Below are 22002 nucleotides of genomic sequence, written 5' to 3' on the forward strand. Positions count from 1 at the left end.
CTGTACATATGAAATTTATAAAGTATCCCGCTCAAAAAAGGTATGAAATGAACCAATTTTCTTAAGGTACAAATAACAAGTCCTGCTCCTTCTTTATGCCATCACTTACTTATCTCATTGTCAATCTGAAATTCAATCTCAAACTGCAGAACAACCAATAGAAACTGAAACCAGGAACTCATCTCCCAGCTTTGGTGAGGAACGTGGATTGCAAACACAATGTCATTGGCTTCAATCTGTTGCTGCATAGCTTCGGAAAATTCCTGGATCTTCTTTTCGCACTGGTTGGGACCCCATGGCATGAACCACTTTGATTTCTGATGTTTTCTTATATCCACACATTTTGTTGCAAGGTATGGAACTCCTATAGTTGGGCTTGGAGCTGAAAAATATGGAAGAAGAAGAAGAAATGTTTCAATTTTGAACTGATTTATTTAACGCCTTGTCATGTTATCCTCAACAGATGGATGCTTCTGAGCAGATAGTTGTATAAACTCAGGTAACCCTCTGTTGTCTTCCCCATCTGACTCTTCAGAGAAAAGCCTAGATATCAGGTCATTCAACATCGCTACCATGCACCATCCAATTCTCAGCCAATACCACTTGAAACAGCACGTATCCTGGTTTAGTTTAGCCCCACTCCCAGTGAGGCTGCTGAGACCGATAGTAGCACAACACAGATCAAATCACCTCATTTATAACCATAAGGAAGCAGGCATTTTTTTAAAAAACACTACTTACTTTGTCCATACTTTAAATATAGGGCTTAAGATAGATCACAGAATCCTATAGCGCAGGAGGAGGCCATTTGGCCCATCGAGCCTGCACTGACAACAATCCCACCCAGGCCCTATCTCCATGTGTTTACCCTGCTAATCCCCTGACACTAGAGGCAATTTAGCATGGCCAATCCACCTAACCTGCACGTCTTGACTGTGGGGGAAACCAGAGCACCCGGAGGAAACCCACTCAGACACGTGGAGTTTACAGTCACCCAAAGCCAGAATTGAACCCGGGTCCTTGGCGCTGAGAGACAGCAGTGCTAACCAGTATGGCACCATGCTGCCCATGTTAAATATAAAACCTTTACAAGCACACTCCTATATATGCATCCAAATGCTTATCGTTTCCATTTACATAAATTATATCAGCATACACACAAAAGGGAAATTTCCTGAAACCACCCATTATGGCTGGCATGCCACTACAATGAAAAGGTGCTTGGTAGAAGGTTAATGTGAGTTGGAGAATAGCACTGCCCAAGAGTTACATGGTAATAGATTTCTAGAACACTCTCGAAGCAGCCTTCATGGGAAAGCAGCACCAACCGTAATAGTAACTAGGATTTGTACATAGTTAAAGATCAACAGTAAACAGTTCATGTTTGAACATACAAGTCTCAAGTGCTCATCATCGTGACATCAAAGAAACCCATAATGCAAACCACCAAGTTTGTACTAGTTGGTAGAACACTGGCAAATGGATGAAGCACAAAGGAGAATGGACTGGTAACCCAACCCACAACCCTCCCCTCAACTACGCACACAAAAAGGTTATTGGAATATGGAAGTCATCACTGGAAGTGATTTTAGAAATAGGTTAAACAAAAAAAAAAGTACTGACGTGCTTCAAAGAAGCATTAAAAAAGTTTGACATCAAGTTACAGAGACCAACATCTTGGCCAAAGATTTGGTTTTACAGGAGTGATTTTAATAAAGGATAAAGAGAACAGAGAGATTTAGGGAGGGAATTCCAGAGTTTAGGGCCCTGGCAACTGAAGACATGGCCTCAAATGGTGGGGTGATCAAAAACAAAAAAATGGTAGTGGTCAAAAATTAGCAGGGCACAGAGACCTCGGAGGGTTACAGAGCTATGAAGGGGTGAAACTATAGAGAGATTTGAAAACAACAATGAGAATTTTATCAAGGCTTTACTTGACGAGCTGCCACTTGTAGGTCAGCGATCACAGAATGTTGAATACATGCTTCACCCTTTCTCACCCCCACCTTTTAGATTGTTGAAACTTGCCTCCTTAACCACAGGCAGTAATGTTTTCCATGCGTCAATAACTGGGAATAAAATCCTACAAACATCCCTCCCTATGCATTCTCAGAAACTATCTGCATCGCATTTTCAGCACTTTCCTTTTTAATTCAGAGCTATAGTATTTGCACTTTCCTTTAAAAAAAGATTAGGTAAATATTTCAAGGGAGAGGAATACAAAGAGACAAGGAAAAAGCAAGGAAATGGGATTAAAGGTGATGGTTCAAGTTAAAAGCTAGCACCGACACAGACACAATGGACCATATGGCTTCCATCTGTGCTGCAATTTCTATAATGTTAAACTGGCTTTTTGCCTTATTTGATGGGGGCAAAAATCTATGATGAAATACAAAAGCTTACATAGAGAGAAAGCGCAGAAGTTTATCACACAAGTGTATATATTACAGAAACAATTTCATAACTTACATCATCTGAAAAGAAAGAAATAACTTTGAAACTGACCTGGGGGTATTCAACCTGATGCAAACTTTACTCAATTAACATCTGAATATAGCCGTCTGCCCTATACAGGCTATTGAAAATAGTCTCACACAGGATTGATACTTTTCATTTCCTTGCGCAATGAATGAAGAGGATATTTCCTGAACAGACAATGGTTGCCCTAAGGCGAATGTGCAAATGGATTTAATAGGAAGGCTAGAAAAATCCTCACCATTCACAAACTCAGCAATAGTGATGCGGAAACATCTACTAGGAGTGACTGCACTGCAGGCAGAACCAGACAAAGATAATTAAATCATAGAACCCTACAGTGCAGAAAGAGGCCATTCGGCCCATCGAGTCTGCACCGACCACAATCCCACCCAGGCCCTACCCCCATATCCCTACATATTTTACCGGCTAATCCCTCTAACCCACGCATCTCAGGACACTAAAGGGCAATTTTAGCATGGCCAATCAATCTAACCCGCACATCTTTGGACTGTGCGAGGAAACCGGAGCACCCGGAGGAAACACACGCAGACACAAGGAGAATGTGCAAACTCCACACAGACAGTGACCCGAGCTGGGAATTGAACCCAGGTCCCTGGAACTGTGAAGCAGCAGTGCTAACCACTGTGCTACCATGCCACCCAATGGGCAAGTGATAAATATGACCATTTATGTAGCACCAAAATGGAAATAAAGAGTGCCTCCTCTGCCGATAGCCTAAACTCTGGAATTCTGACCCTAAACCTCGCCACCCTTTCCTCCTTTTAAACCTCAAAGCTTCTGGGCATCTGCCCTAAGTAAGAGAGGCAACTCTTACCTAAACACAATTTAGGCAGCTGTTATATGACTGCACTTTTTAAAAAATCATTAGCTTTAAAGTGTGTTGGGTGTACTGAGGATGAGAGAGGTGCAAGTCCTTCTTACATGGAATGATACACGAGGATGAACAAAATTTTAAAAAGACCATACGAAGAAATGTGCAAGCGCCACTGCCTGTAAGTGGGTGGGATAGGTGGGACCCCTGTCCTGTTCAGCTCCCAGTCTGAACTGTAATAAAAACAGCAAAGTCCTAAGTGGATGACTGTCTCCCAGGAATTGTCAAAGAGGAAAGAAATCAGAAGACAGGATTGATTCTTGCAAGTTGGCAATGGGGAGTTGAGGGCATTAGCAACAGATGAGAAATAGGTTGCATGTATCCACTCTCTCAGCAAAGTTGAAAGACAAAATGGAGGATATAGAGGGAAGGAAAAGAGTTACTCTATTACCAAGATATTAAGAAATGCATTCCATACTTTAAGCTTCTTGCAAGATTCCTAATTCATCTAATCACTGCTTACCAACATTGATAGACATCATTTGTATTTTCACTCCAATTTGTTTATGGGTCCACAATCTGTTAAAGTAACAACTTGCATTTAGCATTGTTAATTAAATGACTCAAGGTGCATTTAAAGGTTACATTATGTAAGGCAAATAACCAAAGAATTGGTAGGTTTTAAAGAGAAGGCTGGGAAGAAAGTTCCAGAACTCAAGGCCTAGGCATCTGAGGGTATAGCCATCAATGGTAGACTTTAAAATATGGGTGCCAGTGAGCAGGCCATTCAATCATCACAGTCCAAATCAATTTTGACTTTTTATGATGTCTACGCACACACTTCTGGCAGGCATACATAAATAACATTCAGTAGCATGAGCATAGGCAATTTTCCACCATCTAAGTCAATGGTGCTGAAGCCAATCTAAGCAATGCAACTACTGTAGCATGAGATCATCTAACTCAGCACAAACTAGACATCAAACCTGGAACCCTGGTGTGTACAGTTCACTGAGAAAACATGCTGAGCCATTGGGAGGGAGGTCTCGATGGCAATACATCTTTAACAAAGGAGCAAGAATTAAAAGCCCGATCAACAAAAATCATCATGATGACAAAAGATGAGAAGGGCATTAAACAGAGTACATCCAACATAGACCAAAAAGTAACTTTATGCTGAACAAAGCATTTAGTTACACGACGAGACAACTTCAACATATAGTTGCAAATTGGTCTGATAGAATATATGTACAAAATACATTTCGCACTGAGTTTATCATACACAAAATAAACTCAGCAAATGACAGTGCAGCCAAGAAACAAGTCAGTTGACAATATCTGTATTTTATATCTGTATATTTTATACAGCTTTGCAGTCAAGATACAAACAAAGCAAAAGTTTAAAAACTTAGCTCTCTATTGAAAGAATCACAGGCAGGTGTTGTACTAAATTTTGCAATTCATAAGAATGTCCACTGCTCCAAATGATCACCCTCTTTCCTCCGATGATTTGGGCTCAAAAACATTTGTGGAGTGTGGGCATTATTTGCAAGACAGGCATTTATTGCCCATCCCAAACTACCCTTCAAAAACTTGTGGTGAGTCATCTTAGAATCCCTATAATGCAGAAGAGGTCATTCAACCCATTGAGTCTGCACCAACTCTCTGACAGAGTATCTTATGCAGCCCCTTGCTCCCGCTCTATCCCTGTAACCACACACATTCACTACGGCTAAGGCGCAATTTAGCATGGCCAGTTCACCTAACCTGCATGTCTTTGGATTGTGGGAGGAAACTGGAGCACCCAGAGGAAACCCATGCATGGGGAGAAAGTGCAAACTCCGCACAGTCACCGGTGTATGAGAGCTTAAGACAAACAAGCTTCTGGAAATGCTGCAGTTTGGGAGGAAGGTATTTCCACAGTGCTATAGGGAGGGAGTACCAGGACTTTGATCAGACAGTTGGAATGGCAACATATATCCAAGTTACGATGATATTTAACACGGGAACACCTCCACATTCAATTTCTCCTTCCACGTGACTGCTCTCCTTGTCCTTCGAGGCAATAAATAGTGAATATGAATATTTCTGTCAAAAAAACCTTGGTGAGCTGCTGGAATGCATCACTGCCATTGTGCATTGGTGGAGGGAATGAAATGTTTTAAGGTGATGGATGGGGTGCCAATCAAGTGGGCTGCTTTGTCCTGGATGGTGTTGGAACTACACTCACCTAGGCAAGTGGAGGGCATTTTATCACACTACTGACATGTGTCTTGCAGATGTGGATAAGCTTTGTAGAGTCAGGAGGTTGAGTTACTCATTGCAGAAAAAATCCTATTGCTTATTGTAATTATGTGGCCAGTCCAGTTAAGCTCCTGATGAGTGGTGAGGGAATTCGGCAATGGCATTGCTGTTGAATGTCATGGGGAGGTGGCTAGATTTTTGGAGATGGTCTTTGCTAGGCATTTGTAAATTTTCAGTCCATGCCCAAATGGTGTTCAAGTCTTGGTGCATGCAGGCATGGACATACATTGCAATCATCAGTGAAGATCCCAGGAACATTTTGACCTTAACAATGGGGACAGGGTGGGGGGGGGGGGGGTGTCATTGATAAAACAACTGCAGATGATTGAGCCTAGGAACTCTTGCAGTGATGTCCTGGACCCCCAAGATGATCAACTTCCAACAACCACAGCCATCCAGCTTCCTATCTGTTGTGTATGACTCTTGGCGATTCTGTGTCGATATGCGCGATCTTCTTGGCGATTCCACATCGTGTATGACTCCAACAGAGCCTTCTGCTGATTCCCATTGACTTCTATTTTTCAGCAATGCCTTAATGCCTCATTTGGTCAAATGCTTCCTTACTGGCAGTCACTCACTTCACTCTAGAATTCAGCTCTATTGGCACATGCTTAGAACAAGAGTTGTAAATGAGATCTGGAACTAAATGTTTCTGACAGAACCCAAAATGAGCACTGGTGAACAGGTCATTGGTGAGTGCTACTTAATGGCAATGTTAATGACACATCCATGACTTTGCTGATGATTGAGAGTTGGCTGGCTGGTGGGATGGTAAGTGCGTGGATCGGATTTGTCCTAACTTTTCGAAAAACGGACAGGACGCGGCTGGGCAATTCTCCACATTATTCTGGAACACCAGTCTTCAGTACTAAAGTTGGGATGCTGCCGGAGGGGGGTGGGGCTAGGGACCCAACACGACATCTTCTGCTGTGCCCAGTGCGCTCCACCATTTCAATACCCACCAGTCGCCTTGTTTAGTCTTTTTTTTTGTCAGTCCACACAATAGGTGGCTGCGAGCTATTGAATTTCAGGGAACATTACACCCAAATCAAAATTCTATCCATACTAGGCAACAACACATTATAGCACATATATACAATGGTGAATTAGAAAGTAACACAGGAACAAGTGTGATAAACATTTACACACGTGCCTTAGCTTCTAATCATTTGTCCGTATTAAGTCAATTACTGGTTTAGCCTTTTAAAATGTTGATTTCCCCAATGGCTAAAATGTAATTGCATTGCTGAACTTGAAAATGAACCACAAACCATGAGGCGCCCAGCTTTAATCTCCAGTGTTCAAACACAGGGCTCTGCAGATGCCCTCAACTTAGAATTAGTGCAACAAAAAAAATCACCGACCAATGACACTGTCAGGAAACTGTACGTGAAGAAGATAGAGACATGGCCCAGTCAAAGCTGACCTGCACATGAAGAATGGGAAATTGGATGATACACCAGTGGGACAGTAGTGGTGAAACATATGCTCCAGCAAGAGGAAAAGATGATCAAAATCTCCAAACAGAAAATGAGAAAAGCATGAAAAGGACTGAGCAGGTTTATCATCGTCCACATTTTAGGGGAGTTGACAACAGAGGAGCAGCCTGTATGTTCACCCTGTTAGCTACAATCAATGCAGAAAGACATGCGATTGTTTGGGGATAAATGAATTGCAATCTGATCTCATGAAATATATTTTTTTCTTCATCACTTAAGCTACAAAGTGTACACCCAAGACACAAGGGAGTCATCTCAAATGCATAAGATTGAAATAAACCCCAACTGAAAATAATTTTGCACATACTGAGCATATATTAGCATACTTTTAAAACATTGATTTCTCAACTTGTGGTTTTATAATAATAAAAAAGATGTTGTCGTTGTAGTCAGCTGTAGCACCACAGAAACAAAAAAAAAATGGGTCTAATTCTTCAAATTTATTGGAAATGTTTACTTTGGCCAGTCGGATGTTGAGCATGTTAAAAATCATGTTAAGAATTGCCATACCAAGTTCTGCCATACCAATTTGTCTGTGTACCCTAGTACAGATATACACCCTTTAGCCAAAAATGTAAAAAAGGAGGTGCAGTGCAGCAGAGCCAAGGAACACAAGTGTGTGAAGGGTTTCAATTGTAGCTTTACCAGCTACGATCTCAGTCTACCAACACAGGGCAATGGTAAACATGTAACTTATGTGTAGCATTGATAACAGGATCATCTGGAGCCAAGTGGAAAGAACTCCAGTTGCCTTTGATAGCCCACTGCTGAGTTTTGATTCACCAAGGCAGCTACCCTGAAGCACTACAAATTGCCCGACTCCATGCAGAGTCTGCAAAGTCAACTTGTTTTTGATCTTCCATCACCTAGTGCGAGATCTTGCAAAGACCAGAACCCAAAAGGAACCCCACTTTTTCCTGTTTCCCACTTCCAAGGAGGTTAGCCCGTCAGGTATTGCAAACAACCAATAAATGTAAGTTTGATCCTCACTGGACACTATCAGAAGCTCTTTGCAAATGATGCATAAGTAGCACAGCTCCCTGTAAAATGTAAATAGATTACCAACATTCTCCCAACTGTAAACATGGACAACACAGACACAAATTTCAGCAGCAGCTGTTTATCCAGAGGTAGCTGATCCAAATAAGGCAAAGCACATTACGAAAGATATTCACCAGTTTAAACATATTTCCCTCATCACAAACTATTACCCCCATGTGAGAACCAATCCTTTGGAGTTCAGCAATCGCATACAGAACAACCTCTTTGGTCTTATGATGCTTCTATACTGCAGCTGTTTCAGTTTGGAGCTCAGATGACCAGTGTCAGAGTCCACTCCCTCTATTTACAATACTAAATTCACTCACTCCATTAGCAGACTCAGAAGCCCAATTTTCTTTGGAGTCGACAAGTCTGCTTAATTGAGCAATATAAAAACCAAGAGGTCAGTCTCTCAGATACCAAATGAAAACAGCAGAGGATCAAAGCAGTTTCAGTAGGTGTGAAATTCTAAGATCAAAGGAGTTAATGTACAAAACATTTAAAGTATGTGTGGTGGTTTAAGAAAATAAATGCTGTCCTTCAGCAGAGACCCGATTTGTTTCCTGTCCTTCAGAATGACTATTAATCTCAAATGATGAGCAACATTATCAAAATTGGATTGAGGTCCCTTCAGAGTAGAACACAACTGTCGTGAAAAATTAAATTCTATTTCACTTTCTGCAATTTTAAATATGAAACGTTTTGCCCTTGGGCTATATGCCTAACATGGAAGATATATCGCAATCTTCAAAAAATCATTTACAGACTATGGGCATCAATGGCTTAGGCTAGCATTTATTGCCCATCCCTAATTGCCCTTGAGGACATTCAAGAGTCAACCACATTACTGTGGGTCTGCAGTCACATATCGGCCAGACCAGGTAAGGATGGCAGATTTCCTTCCCTAAGGGACATCTGTGAACCAGATGCATTGTTACAATAATCAACAATAGTTTTGTGGTTAACATTAGACATTTAATTCCAGACTTTTTGAGCCCAGGTCCCCAGAGTATTACCCTAGATCTACAGATTCTTAGTTCAACTGTACCACCACCTCCCCATCCAAAACATCATGAGTATACGATTTGATTTATTATTGTCACATGTATTAACATAGTGAAAAGTATTGTTTCTTGCGCACTATACAGACAAAACATACCGTTCATTAGAAAAGGAAAGGAGAGAGTGCAGAATGTAGTGTTACAGTCATAGCTAGGGTGTAGAGAAAGATCAACTTAATGCAAGGTAGGTCCATTCAAAAGAATGACAGCAGCAGGGAAGAAGCTGTTCTTGAGTCGGTTGGTGCGTGTCTTCGGACTTTTGTATCTTTTTCCCGACGGAAGAAGGTGGAAGAGAGAATGTCAATTGTATTGAGGCATCTAAGATTGGGACATGCTGAATGTGGGAACAAGTGTAATTCTGTTGAAGTTGAAATGTTTTGTCATGTATTTTAACAATTATGAATAAAGTACATTTTGGGGGAAAAATATTAAACTCAACTTGGGATGGATCTGAGTGAGGATCCAGATCTGTTTGACCCTCAGGTTGGTGAATAGCTGAATACATGCATAATGAATGGTCACATGGGGGAAGACAAGAGGTTCACAAGCACCTTTAGATTTGTATCGCAAGAATGAACACCTCTGGATGAAAAATGTTTTTTTGTGGATACATTTCAGGAATACCATGAACTCTTTCCCTTCCCATTTAAATGGAACACTGTCAATATGTGAAGACAAAATGGGTTAACAAAACATTCCTCCCCCCATTTGTTTGTAAGCACTGCATTACTCTAACAGGCGTCACTCACTTTATTCTGGGAAGAGGGAGAAGGATATTATTGTACCTGGGCCGTTTCCTGAATATTTAAAGTGGAAATCCTAACGAGAGTCAGGGATTTTCTGATTGTTGGCCATTTGGGAAGTGCAGGAAAAGTATTCCTTCCCCCAATGAATCCGCCCGTTTTGCAATCTCGAAGCTGGGTGGAGCCTCACAGTTGGAGCCGGTGGGTGCCCCTATTTTTTTGCGCTTTTCAACGTCCACTAAAACATTAGCCCATCAATGTGTGCGCTGGAGGAATGGCGCAGTCACCTGCCACAGGAATGCTCCGCATTCAATCCCCGACTGAGAGGGAGCAGAAACTAACCCGATGAAGCTGCTTTCCCCGGGGGCAGTCAGTGCGGTATTACCCCGGGGGCTGCGGTAGCCCCGCTCAGCGCTGCTGCTGTTATTAACCTGGGAAGCGGAGAGAGTTTAGGAAACACATTCCCATACAACCTACTGCCAATCCCACGGGAGACAAAGTCCTGTCCCATCTTTTTAGTGAGAGTCTCCCCATCCACAAATCCCTTTTAAAGAAAAAATAACGCCACACAAACATCCTACTCTCTGTTCAATCATTTTAAAAAAGTTCATAATCTCGCCTCGATCGCAACTGAGAGCGTAGAGGTGGAGCCAGAAAGTTCAGAAACTCGCTAGGGGTGAGAACAAAAGAAAAAAAAAGTTTTAAGACTATAGGGGCGTTTAAAAGTTAAATACTTAATTTTTTTTTAAAAACTAACGCCCTTTAAAAAAACGCAGGTTGTTATTTAAACATATTCACTGATCGTGTGTGTTATAAACTTGTACAGATCTTTCAGAAAGAAAAGTCAGTACAATCCACTCGTGTGGATTTCAATTCCTTTTCACCATACAGGCGTAACCTTAAAAAAATCATCTGGAGCCCCACCACAGCAACCAGCTCTCACACAAAAAAAACTATTGTTTTATTCTGCTAAAAAGAAGCCCGTCTAAAAGACAAGTGTATGAAATTAATAAAATTCCCTCTCTACCCGCGTCCTGTCGCCATGCTTCACTTTCTCCTTTTTTTTGTTTAAAAAAGACAGAAGTTGTTACTGAAAGTAGGCCAAAAGTTTTCTTCCACTTTACGCACTAGACTGAACCGCTACAAAGAGCCCATGCAGTTCTTCTCTCCCCAAGTACAATGGCAGGACTAATTAGATCATACTACGTTGCTACCGATACTGTAATAAATAGCTAACAAAAGAAAACGCGAGTAACAAGCCACTTACCGATCAAACCTCCCACCAGAAAGGAAATTACTTGGAAAACCAGCAAAATCCCTCCAACAATGCAGAGCTTCTTCGTGCTCATATTTTCTATAATTGCGCCTGCCATCTTTTATTATCTTGTTTTCACTCTATTCGGCCCGTAACAGTAACTAATTGAATTAGAGTCAATTTAATCAAAGCAAGATCTTGTCGCAGCTCCAGTATCGGAAGCTGTGATTCTGCAAGCGAGCTCCCTCTCTCTCTCTCTTTCTCCAGGCTTTCTTTTAAAGGGGCGCTGTGGGAAACCGACAACACACACATACACAAAAAAATCAATCACATGACTCGCCAGATTCCCAGATCCTGTTTAGCCGACTGCTACAGTATCTTAACAACGACATACTAATGCGGCGATTGATAACATTCAGTTTATTACTAATTTAAAGGGGCCACCGCCTTGCAAAGAAAAGAATGTCGTCAAATGTGCCGCACGGATGTGGAAAAGTGCTGCTGGCAGACACTTTAACTGCCAATGCTCTGAATTAGAAGATCAGTGAGGGCTTCCTTCTCCATCTCTCTGCAGATATTTCTGCTGTAAAATACACCTTTAATGGCATTGGTTCAGTGTGGGAGGAGCAGGTTACTAATCCTCATGGTTGAATAAACTGCAATCATACACCAAGTTGTCTTCTGAGGAAAGGGCACCTACGCAAAGAAAAACTGCAATATTTGGAATCAAGGCAGTACTTTCAGATGAGAAGAGAAATTAATGGTGGAAACATCGTTTTTTTAAAAAACATTGTTTCCCCTGGCTTTTAGCAGTACCTGTGACAGTTAGTAGAAGGCACATCATCTCAAGACATCACTGCATGAGACCTTCAGGGTAGTATCCTAAGGCCCACCCATCTTCAGCTGCTTCACCAATGATCTTCTTCCATTATAAGGTCATGAGTGCCACACACAAGTTCCTGGCAATCTACTACCTCCAAGAACAAAAAAGCCAAACCTCTTGACAGTCAATGCCATTACCATTACTGAATCCCCCACTATCAACATCCTGGGGGGCTACTATTGACCAGGTACTGATCTGGGCCAACAATATAAATACTGTGGCTGCAAAAGCAGTCATGATGTGGAGATGCCGACGTTGGACTGGGGTAAACACAGTAAGAGTTTTAACAACACCAGATTAAAGTCCAACAGGTTTATTTGGTAGCAAATGTGCTACCAAATAATTTGCTACCAAATAAACCTATTGGACTTTAACCTGGTGTTGTTAAAATTCTTACGCTGCAAAAGCAGATCAGAGACTGGGAGTTCTGAGGAGAGTAAATCACTTCCTGACTCCTCAAAGCTTGTCAACCATCTCCAAGGAATAAGTTAGCAGTTTGATGGAATACCCTCCACTTGCTTGGTTGAGTACAGCTCCAATGACTCTCATGAATGTTGACGCTGTCTTGTCCAAAGAAGGCTGCTAGATTAGTGTGTCACCCACCACCTTCAACATTCATTCTCTCCATCACCAATGCTCTGGTGGGGTTCTTAATATTGTGCGGCAGATTTTGTAGACATTTGGACAATGAAAGCTGCTAAATTCACAGGAGAGATCAGTTGCCTTTTTAATGTCTTCTGAAAGGAATGTCCCAAAAGGTCATTTACACGTTAATGTCCTGAACAGACAAGCAGGTTACTGCTAGCCTTTGGGCAGTTTCTTGTGTGCTGGCATGCAAGGAGGGAGGTCAACTGACTCCCTTGATTCCATCTTGTTACAGTGAAGATTGTCCATTCTCTGTGCTATTAAAGAAAATAAAGTGCTAATTTTTCACCCACCCACAGGTATACCTGAATAGACATGACAAGTATAACACACTTTTTTGGGTAAATCTTTTTTTATTATTCATTCGTGGAACATGGGCGTCGCTGGCTGACCAGCACTTATTTCCCATCCCATCTGCTGCTGCAATGTAGCAGGTTGTTCAGGATTAATGCCACACTGTATATTGTACCCTCCCAAATCAATGAGACACAGCAAATTGACATACTGTTCTCGATCAAAAGGTGAAACTTCTCAATCTCAGCCCATAGTCAGTACTCGTGGCCTATTTTACCACTGATACCATCACACATGGCACACATACATTCCACAGGAAAATCACTGAATTCCCTCTCGAGCCTAGGGGAGCTGAGATCAGTTGTGCCATCCTAGCTTGCTGTGATGAACTAATTCAGTACAGACTGATGCTCAAATCTAGGACTTTTATCCTCTGTATGTCTTGGCACTACACTGGTGGTATCTGTGTATGCACTGGGGTGTTGGGAGATCATAATGGTACAGTGAAGTATAGATGTTACATGACACCCAAATAATAGACACTTATATCAAAGACATGTGAATGGCCGAGAAAACATTGAATTCGTGCACTGATGATTATTCAGTAGTTAAATTATTAAAGGAAAATAATACACTGACTTTTTTGTAATTTAAGTATGAAGAAATATTTTTGGTTTTGTACTGAGCTTGCTAAATTAAAATGCTGTCACCACTGACAACCCTAACTTCAATGGCAGTGGCATAATATAGATGAAGCTGCTTTCTCTGGTTGTGGTAAAAGGGGAAACTGACAGCAGTGGTGAAAATGTACAACCATTACTGGTGGTGAGTGGGTGTAATCATCAGTGATGGGGGAGGTGTACTACGATCAGGGCTGCCAATGCTCTTCCCAACACATAGGAGTTGACAGCTGTCACACAACTGGAAAAAAAGAGTTATAATTATGACTTCAGAGCAACACAATCCACTTACTGTGGATCTTCTCAATGTTTTGATGATCTCTTTATCAATTTTAACCACTGCCTCAGTCCTTCCATTTGACTGGGGATAGTGTGGAGTTAATGTGCAGTGCTGAATTTCCCAATCATTCATGAGGGGTCTGAATTCTTTCCTCATGAATTGATCAACAAAACAAAATGTCAGGAATGCCATGATGAATGAAGTGTGCTTTCAGGCAGTCTATGATCTCACTGGCACTCATTGACCTCAGCTGTCCAACTCCTGATAGTTTGAATAGTAGTCGATGGTGGTGAGATAGTCAGTTCCAAAGAGAGTGAAGAAATCTATTCCAAGCTTCATCCATGATCTGTGTGAGATTTCGTAAGCTTAATATTCATTATAAGCATTGCACTGACCAATGTGATCCTTAATCTCATTGCTCACTTTTGGCCAATAGGACATTTCTCTTCCCTTCCCAGGCTAGATTCAGTTCCTTGATGGCTTGCAAAGCTTGCATTTCGCAACTCTTTCCACATCTCCTTAGGGGTTCCTTTGTGTAAGTTGCCATTCTGGACAATCACTTCATCTCTGTATGCCCATTGCCCTGAGAAGGTGTGTCCATAATGGTTTCAGGCCATCCTTTCATCAGTACTTCCTGTAGGACTTGGAGGGTTACATAGTTTGCTTGATCTGAGCAATATGCTTGTCTGTTATATTCAATGGCCAGGATTTTCCTGCCCCGTCATGACGTGTTCCACAGCAGTGGATGCGACAAACCATGATGTCCATTGATTCCGGTGGGACCTGAAGACCTCACCTGCAGGATGGGCCAGAATATCCTGGTCAATATCTCTGCTGGGTTGGTAGCATTTAAAGCATGTTGTACTGTTATTTTTCAAATACATAAAGGGCAAAAGAGTAACTTGGGAGAGAGTAGGACCAACACGGTCATTTATGTGCAGATCCGCAAGAGATGGGTGAGATCCTAAATGAATATTTCTCATCAGTATTTACGGTTGAGAAAAGCATGGATGTTAGGGAACTTGGAGAAATAAATAGTGATGGCTTGAGGAGTGTCTTAAAGCGCATCAAGGTAGATAAATCCCCGGGACCTGATGAACTGTATCCCAGGACATTGTGGGAGGCTGGGGAGGAAATTGCGGATCCCTTGGCAGAGATATTTGAATCATCGATAGTCACAGGTGAGGTGCCTGAAGATTGGAGGGTGGCAAATGTTGTGCCTTTGTTTAAAAAGGGTTGCAGGGAAAAGCCTGGGAACTACAGGCCGGTGAGCCTCACATCTGTAGTGGGTAAGTTGTTAGAAGGTGTTTTGAGAGACAGGATCTACAGGTATTTAGAGACGCAAGGACTGATTAGGGACAGTCAGCATGGCTTTGTGAGTGGAAAATCATGTCTTACAAATTTGATTGAGTTTTCTGAAGGGGTAACCAAGAAGGTAGATGAGGGCAGTGTAGTTGATGTTGTCTACATGGACTTTAGCAAGGCCTTTAAGAGGGTACCATATGGTAGGTTGTTGCATAACATTAAATCTCACAGGATCCAGAGTGAGGTAGCCAAATGGATGCAAAATTGGCTTGATGACAGGAGGTGTAGAAGGTTACTTTTCAAACTGGAGGCTTGTGACCAGCAGTGTGCCTCAGGGATCGGTGCTGGGTCCACTGTTATTTGTCATTTATATTAATGATTTGGATGAGAATTTAGAAGTTACTAAGTTTGCAGATGACACCAAGATTGGTGGCAGAATGGACAGTAAAGAAGGTTATCTGGATTGCAACGGGATCTTGATCAATTGGGCCAGTGGGTTGACGAATGGCAGATGGAGTTTAATTTAGATAAATGAGAGGTGATGCATTTTGGTAGACTGAACCAGGGCAGGCCATACTCAGTTTATGGTAGGGCATTGGGGAGAGTTATAGAACAAAGAGATCTAGGGGTACAGGTTCATAGCTTCTTGAAAGTGGAGTCACAGGTGGACAGAAGGGTGAAGAAAGCATTCAGCATGCTTGGTTTCATTGGTCAAAACATTGAATACAGGAGTTGGGACGTCTTGTTGAAGTTGCACAAGACATTGATGAGGCCACACTTGGAATACTGTGTACAGTTCTGGTCACCCTATTATAGAAAGGATATTATTAAACTAATGAGAGCAGAAAAGATTTACTAGGATGTTACCGGGACTTGATGGTGTGAGTTATAAGGAGAGGTTGGATAGACGGGGACTTTTTTCTCTGGAGCGTAGGAGGCTTAGGGGTGATCTTATAGAGGGCTATAAAATAATGAGGTGTATAGATCAGCTGGATAGTCAATATCTTTTTCCCAAAGGTAGGGGAGTCTAAAACTAGAGAGCATAGGTTTAAAGTGAGAGGGGAGAGATACAAAAGGTTCCAGAGGGACAATTTTTTCACATTGAGGGTGGTGAGTGTCTGGAACAAGCTGCCAGAGGTAGGAGAAGAGGCGGGTACAATTTTGTCTTTTAAAAAGCGTTTAGACAGTTACATGGGTAAGATTGGTACAGAGGGAATATGGGCCAAGCGCGGGCAATTGGCACTATCTTAGGGGTTAAAAAAAGGAGCAGCATGGACAAGTTGGACCGAAAGGCCTGTTTCCATGTTGTAAACCTCTATGACTCTATGACTCACTGAATCTGGAAGTTTTCGCACCCTGTACTCATGACAACTTCCTCCAGTGTCTACAGCTCCTGACAGCATGTCAGTCATGTACATTCACTTCCCTTGCTTATACTTCACTTCCAAATGATATGTGCAAATGAAGGAACATACTTTGCAGATGTTTTGGAACAGATGGAAGCACTTTGAGAAAGATGCTTTCAAGTGGCTTGTGGTCAGAGTCTACCGTCACACCATCACTTTGTCTCTCCAGAACAAGTATTGATGGAAGTGCTCACAAGCAAAGATAATAGCCAGGCCCTCCCAATCTGTCTGTAGAGTTGTCCAGTTTGTGTTGACGCTCTGTTAACGCTCAGCCTCAACTCCAGTTTCCTGCCTGTTCTCCATAACCCTTCAACTCGTTACTCAATAAAAATCTGTCTATTGCCTCTTTAAATTTACTCAATGTCTCAGTATCCACCTCACTCTGCAGTAATGAATTTTACAGATTCACCACACTTTGAGAGAAGTAACTTCTCCTCATCTGCTTCAAATCTGCTCCCCTTATCCTAAAACTATGACCTCTCATTCTAGATTGTCCCACAAGAGGAAGCATTCTCTTTGCATCTACCCAGTCAATCCCCTTTATCATCTTATATACTTCAATTAGATCTCTCATTCTTCTAAACTCCAAACTGCTCAATTTCTCTTCATCAGACAAATCCCTCATCTCTGAAATTAATCGAGTGAACCTCCTCTGAACTGCTTCCAATTCAACTACATCCCTCCTCAAGTTAGAGGACCAAAACTGTACACAATACTCCAGGTGCAGTCTCACTAATGCCTTGTATAGTTGCAATAACACTTCCCTAGTTTTGTATTCAATTCCTTCAGCAATAAGTGCCAACATTCAATTTGTCTTCCTTATTACCTGCTGTACCTGCGTACTAGTTTTCTGCAATTCGTGCATGAGGACACCCAAATCCCTCTGCACCAAAACACTTTGAAATCTCTCTCCATTTGGGTAATAAGCTGCCTTTCTATTTTTCTGACCAAAATGAATAACCTCACACTTACCCACGTCCATCTGCCAAATTTTGGCCCATTTACCTAACTTAACCAATCCATATTCATCTGTAAATTTCTTATTTCTTCATTGCAACTGACTATCCCACCTATGTTAGTGTAGTGTCATCTGCAAATTTGGCTATAATACCTTCTATCCCTGCCTCTAAGCCATTATATATATATATATATATATATTGGGTCGAGAGGTTCAAGTTTTTAGGTGTCCAGATCACCCACAACCTGTCCTGGTCCCCCCAATGCTGACACTATAGTTAAGAAAGCCCACCACGCTTCTACTTTCTCAGAAGACTAAGGAAATTTGACATGTCAGCTACGACTCTCACCAACTTTTACTGATGCACCATAGAAAGCATTCTTTCTGGTTATATCACAGCTTGGTATGGCTCCTGCTCTGCCCAAGACCGCAAGAAACTACAAAAGGTCGTGAATGTAGATCAATCCATCACGCAAACCAGCCTCCAATCCATTGACTCTGTCTACACTTCCCGCTGCCTCAGCAAAGCACCAGCATAATTAAGGACCCCACATGCCCCGGACATTCTCTCTTCCACCTTCTTCCATCGGGAAAAAGATACAAAAGACTGAGGTCACGTACTAACCGACTCAAGAAAAACTTCTTTCCTGCTGCCATTGGACTTTTGAATGGGACCTATCTCGCATCAACTGTAGAGAAAGTTGATCTTTCTCTACACCTAGCTTTGACTGTAACTCTACATTCTGCACTCTCTCGTTTCCTTTTCTATGAACGATATGCTTTGTCTGTATAGCATGCAAGAAACAATACTTTTCACTGTATACTAATACATGTGACAATAATAAATCAAATCAAATCAAATAAATCAAATCAAGTATTGTAAATAGTTGGGGCCTGAGGACCACACCCTGTGGCACCCCACTATTTACATCTTGCCAACCAGAAAAAGACTCAATTATCCTCACTCTCTGTTTTCTGCTGGTTAGTCAATCTTCAATCTAAGGTAATAAATTACTCCTAACTCCATGTGATCTTACCTTGTGCAGTCCAGATATACTACATTGACAGGATCCCCATTATCCACTTTCCTTTTTACATCTTCGAAGAACACGTACTCTTCCAATTTCTGTTTGATTTTAGTCAGTCTGGCTTTAGACCTTTGATTTGCTTTTTTGGTCTTCTTGTTTGTGTGCAATATATCCTTTGCCTTGCACCTGTCCTGAACATTTTTCTCACTGACTCCATATTTACAGTGAACAGCCATGTTCCTGCCATTTTCTTCTATATATCTAACAACATCCAATGCTGCCATATAGGGTTGATGTGACTTGGTTGGAGGTACTTTGACATGAAGCATGGAGTTTGCTTGGATTTCTTGATAAGGCATCTAAAATCCACTTAAAACAGTAGATAAGTCACAGCAGCATATAAGACAATTTAAGAAGGAAATAGATAGATTTCTAGACTCTAAAGGCATCTAGCAGTTTGGGGAGAGCATGGGAGTATGGCATTGAGATAGAGGATCAGCAATGATCATATTGAATGGTGGAGCAGGCTTGAAAAGCTGAATGGCCTACTCTTGCTCCAATTTTCTATGTTTTTATGTTTCTAACAGCTGGAGTTGTGCCTATGAGTTGGTGCTGGAGTGCAGATTCAGGAACCCAGTGCAACATTGTCTCAGGAGAAGAGATTGAAAACATCAGGAGGTCAGCAGTCATTGAGGCAGTCCAAGTCAGCACCATTTTCAGATGGAAGTCAGAGGCTCTCTCGTGAGGGAGACAGAGTTTTAACTAGTTTTTGTAACTTATAGTAGACACTAACATCCTGGGGAAAAATCTGAGAGTCGCATGTGTCATTTATTGTGCAGTATAGTGTATTCAACCACAGTTTTCTTGTTAAGTCACATGTTCCTCATGGTAATCCTTAATGTTATAGTGTAAGATAGATATTAACTTTTCTAACTTTGTAAAGTAAAGTTTATTTTGTTTGTTTAAAAGCATGGAATCTTGTAGCTGCATCCTTTTCGCAAATACCTGAGATCTCAAATTTTGTATATACGGAAGTCACTGATCCCTAACCGAATCATAACACATTGCTTTATGAGTGTAAGCAATCTGCTTGCCAATACAACAATTGATGGGTTTCTTGCCTTGTCTATTTGCATAAGAACTGTTTGCACCTAAGCCAACTGGACTTGCATCAATGACTAGCTATGTGGTTTTCTCTAGGTCAAAATAGGCATTTGTATAGTTTGCTGACAACCATCGTTTGATCTGGTGTACAGCCTGTTTTTGTGATGTAGACCACTCACACATAGTAGTCTCTTTTGTCAGATCGTGTAGTGGAGGCAGGTAATGTCGCAAGGTGATGAATGAAGGAATAGAGTATGTGATGATCTCTAACAGACTGTGGACTTCTTGCATGTTTGTAGGATCTGCAAGTTTGCCGTTGCTTCAACTTTCTACTCCTTCATTGCTGAACACATGACCAAAGATTTAAATATTACTTTCATTGAACAAGAACTTGTCTTTGTTCAAGGTAAGGTTTCTCCAAGACACCATAGGCATGTATGTAGGTGAGAATTGAAATCATTTTCTGTGCAACCATCAATGAGAGTGTCATCACTAATGTTCAATGTTCCTTGAAGTCATTGAAGTGTAAATTGAATCATGTGCTGAAATTAATCATCTGCTAAATTCATTCTGAAGTTGAGCCTCTTATATTGGAAAAGTCCAACGTGAATGGAGAATACTGTAAGATACTTTGATCCTTCTGCAAACTCAATTTTATGAAAGCCTACTTGAGGTTAATTATATGTTTAGCTCCATTTACTTTCACTATGATATCATCGATTGTTGGGGTCAAGTGTCTCTTTCTTTGTTTGGTCACTGCATATCACCAGAGATTCTAACCTGGTTCTCGCTTTTGGGTTTCTTGATGACTTGTACGGGGTGAGCCACAAGGCGTCAGCTCATCCCTGACTTTCTCAAATAATGTCATGGTCAAGTTGGTGCTGAAGATCCTTCTTTGTTTGCTTTCTGACAATGCTATTCATTGCTGTTGATCCATTAGGACACATTAGGGTCCACATACAACTTGCATATAACAACATATGAAAGGTTATCAAGGGTAGGCAGGAATATGAGGCTGAAGTTACAATCAGATCAGCCATGATCTTATTGAATGGTGGTGCAGATTCGAGGGGCCGAGTGGCCTACTCCTGCACCTAATTTCAGAAATCACAGAAAACCTACAGTGCAGAAGAAGGCCATTCGGCCCATCAAGTTTGCACCAACAACAATCCCACCCAGGCCCTATCCCCGTAACCCCACATATGTACCCTGCTAATCCCCCTAACATACACATCCTGGGACTCTAAGGAGCAATTTAGCATGGCCAATCAACCTAACTTGCACATCTTTGCAGTGTGGGAGGAAACCGGAGCACCCAGAGGAAACCCACACAGACAAAGGGAGAATGTGCAAACTCCACACAGACAGTGCCCCAAGCCAAGAATCACACCCAGGTCCCTGGAGCTGTGAGGCAGCAGTGCTAACCATTGTGCCGATATACCATGGTGAACAATATAGATATGAAAAATAAATTAATAGGTTATAATGTATGAATAGATCTGCCAGTGTGAATGTACTGCTGAGGGCTTTCTTTTGGAACTCTCGTGTTAACTTCCCTAGAAGCAGCTAAGATCTGTTGAATGTGATCTACAGGGGAAACCAATGAGACAAGTCAAGACTGTGCATTCAGTGCACAAGTTAATCATTGCTCCAGCTCCTCCAATCCTGGGCTCCCTCCCTCTTGCTCTTGCTGCTCCTCCAGTGAAAAAAATGATTGGAGGATTAGCAAGGGCTTGAGAAGGGAACATGTGATTGGAGGAGTTGGAGCAGTTACTCTGGTAGTTCCTGCTGGCTACCATGCAGTGGCCTTTTGGCTAAGATCAAGTGTATGGTCGGCACCCCATTGTCGGCCGCACTTGGTCGAGGTCATTGGGTTGCGCTGGGGCTTTGTGTGTTTCATATGAAGCAATTTTTGAAGGCGGCATCTCGGCCTTTTGGCTAGGATGCGGATGGGCTCAGGTCTTGGAGGAGGGGCCTCCCCCTTCTCCGGTCAGCTTGGCTCGTGTGGATCAGGCCCAGGACAGGGTGGTTTGGTCGCTCGCCCTGTCTTGTCAGCCTGGATCTGAGGTGTCTCGGCTTGTTGAGACTCTGAATTGGATTTGATTTGATTGAATTGGAAAAGTATTAAAAAAACCATGCAGTGGCTTTTCACCTGCAATGAACAATTTGTGATAACATCTTCCCAGAGGCCAAGGAGAAGAAACAG

The 22002-nt window shown here is 41.8% G+C and overlaps 1 protein-coding gene across 1 annotated transcript in view; it reads right to left on the reverse strand.

Annotated features, from left to right (window-relative positions):
• wls (Wnt ligand secretion mediator) overlaps positions 1-11496 on the reverse strand; it is a 54221-nt gene extending 42725 nt beyond the window's left edge. The window contains exons 1-2 of the mRNA XM_078218446.1: positions 11226-11496; positions 110-382 (exon numbers count right to left, since the gene is read on the reverse strand). Of these exons, the coding sequence (XP_078074572.1) occupies positions 110-382; positions 11226-11331 (379 nt within the window). The 5' untranslated portion in view covers positions 11332-11496. The remainder of the gene's footprint in view (positions 1-109; positions 383-11225) is intronic.
• Positions 11497-22002: the final 10506 nt, after the last annotated feature.

The sequence above is a fragment of the Mustelus asterias genome, chromosome 8 (genome assembly GCF_964213995.1).
Source record: "Mustelus asterias chromosome 8, sMusAst1.hap1.1, whole genome shotgun sequence".
In the NCBI taxonomy this organism is placed as follows: Eukaryota; Metazoa; Chordata; class Chondrichthyes; order Carcharhiniformes; family Triakidae; genus Mustelus; species Mustelus asterias.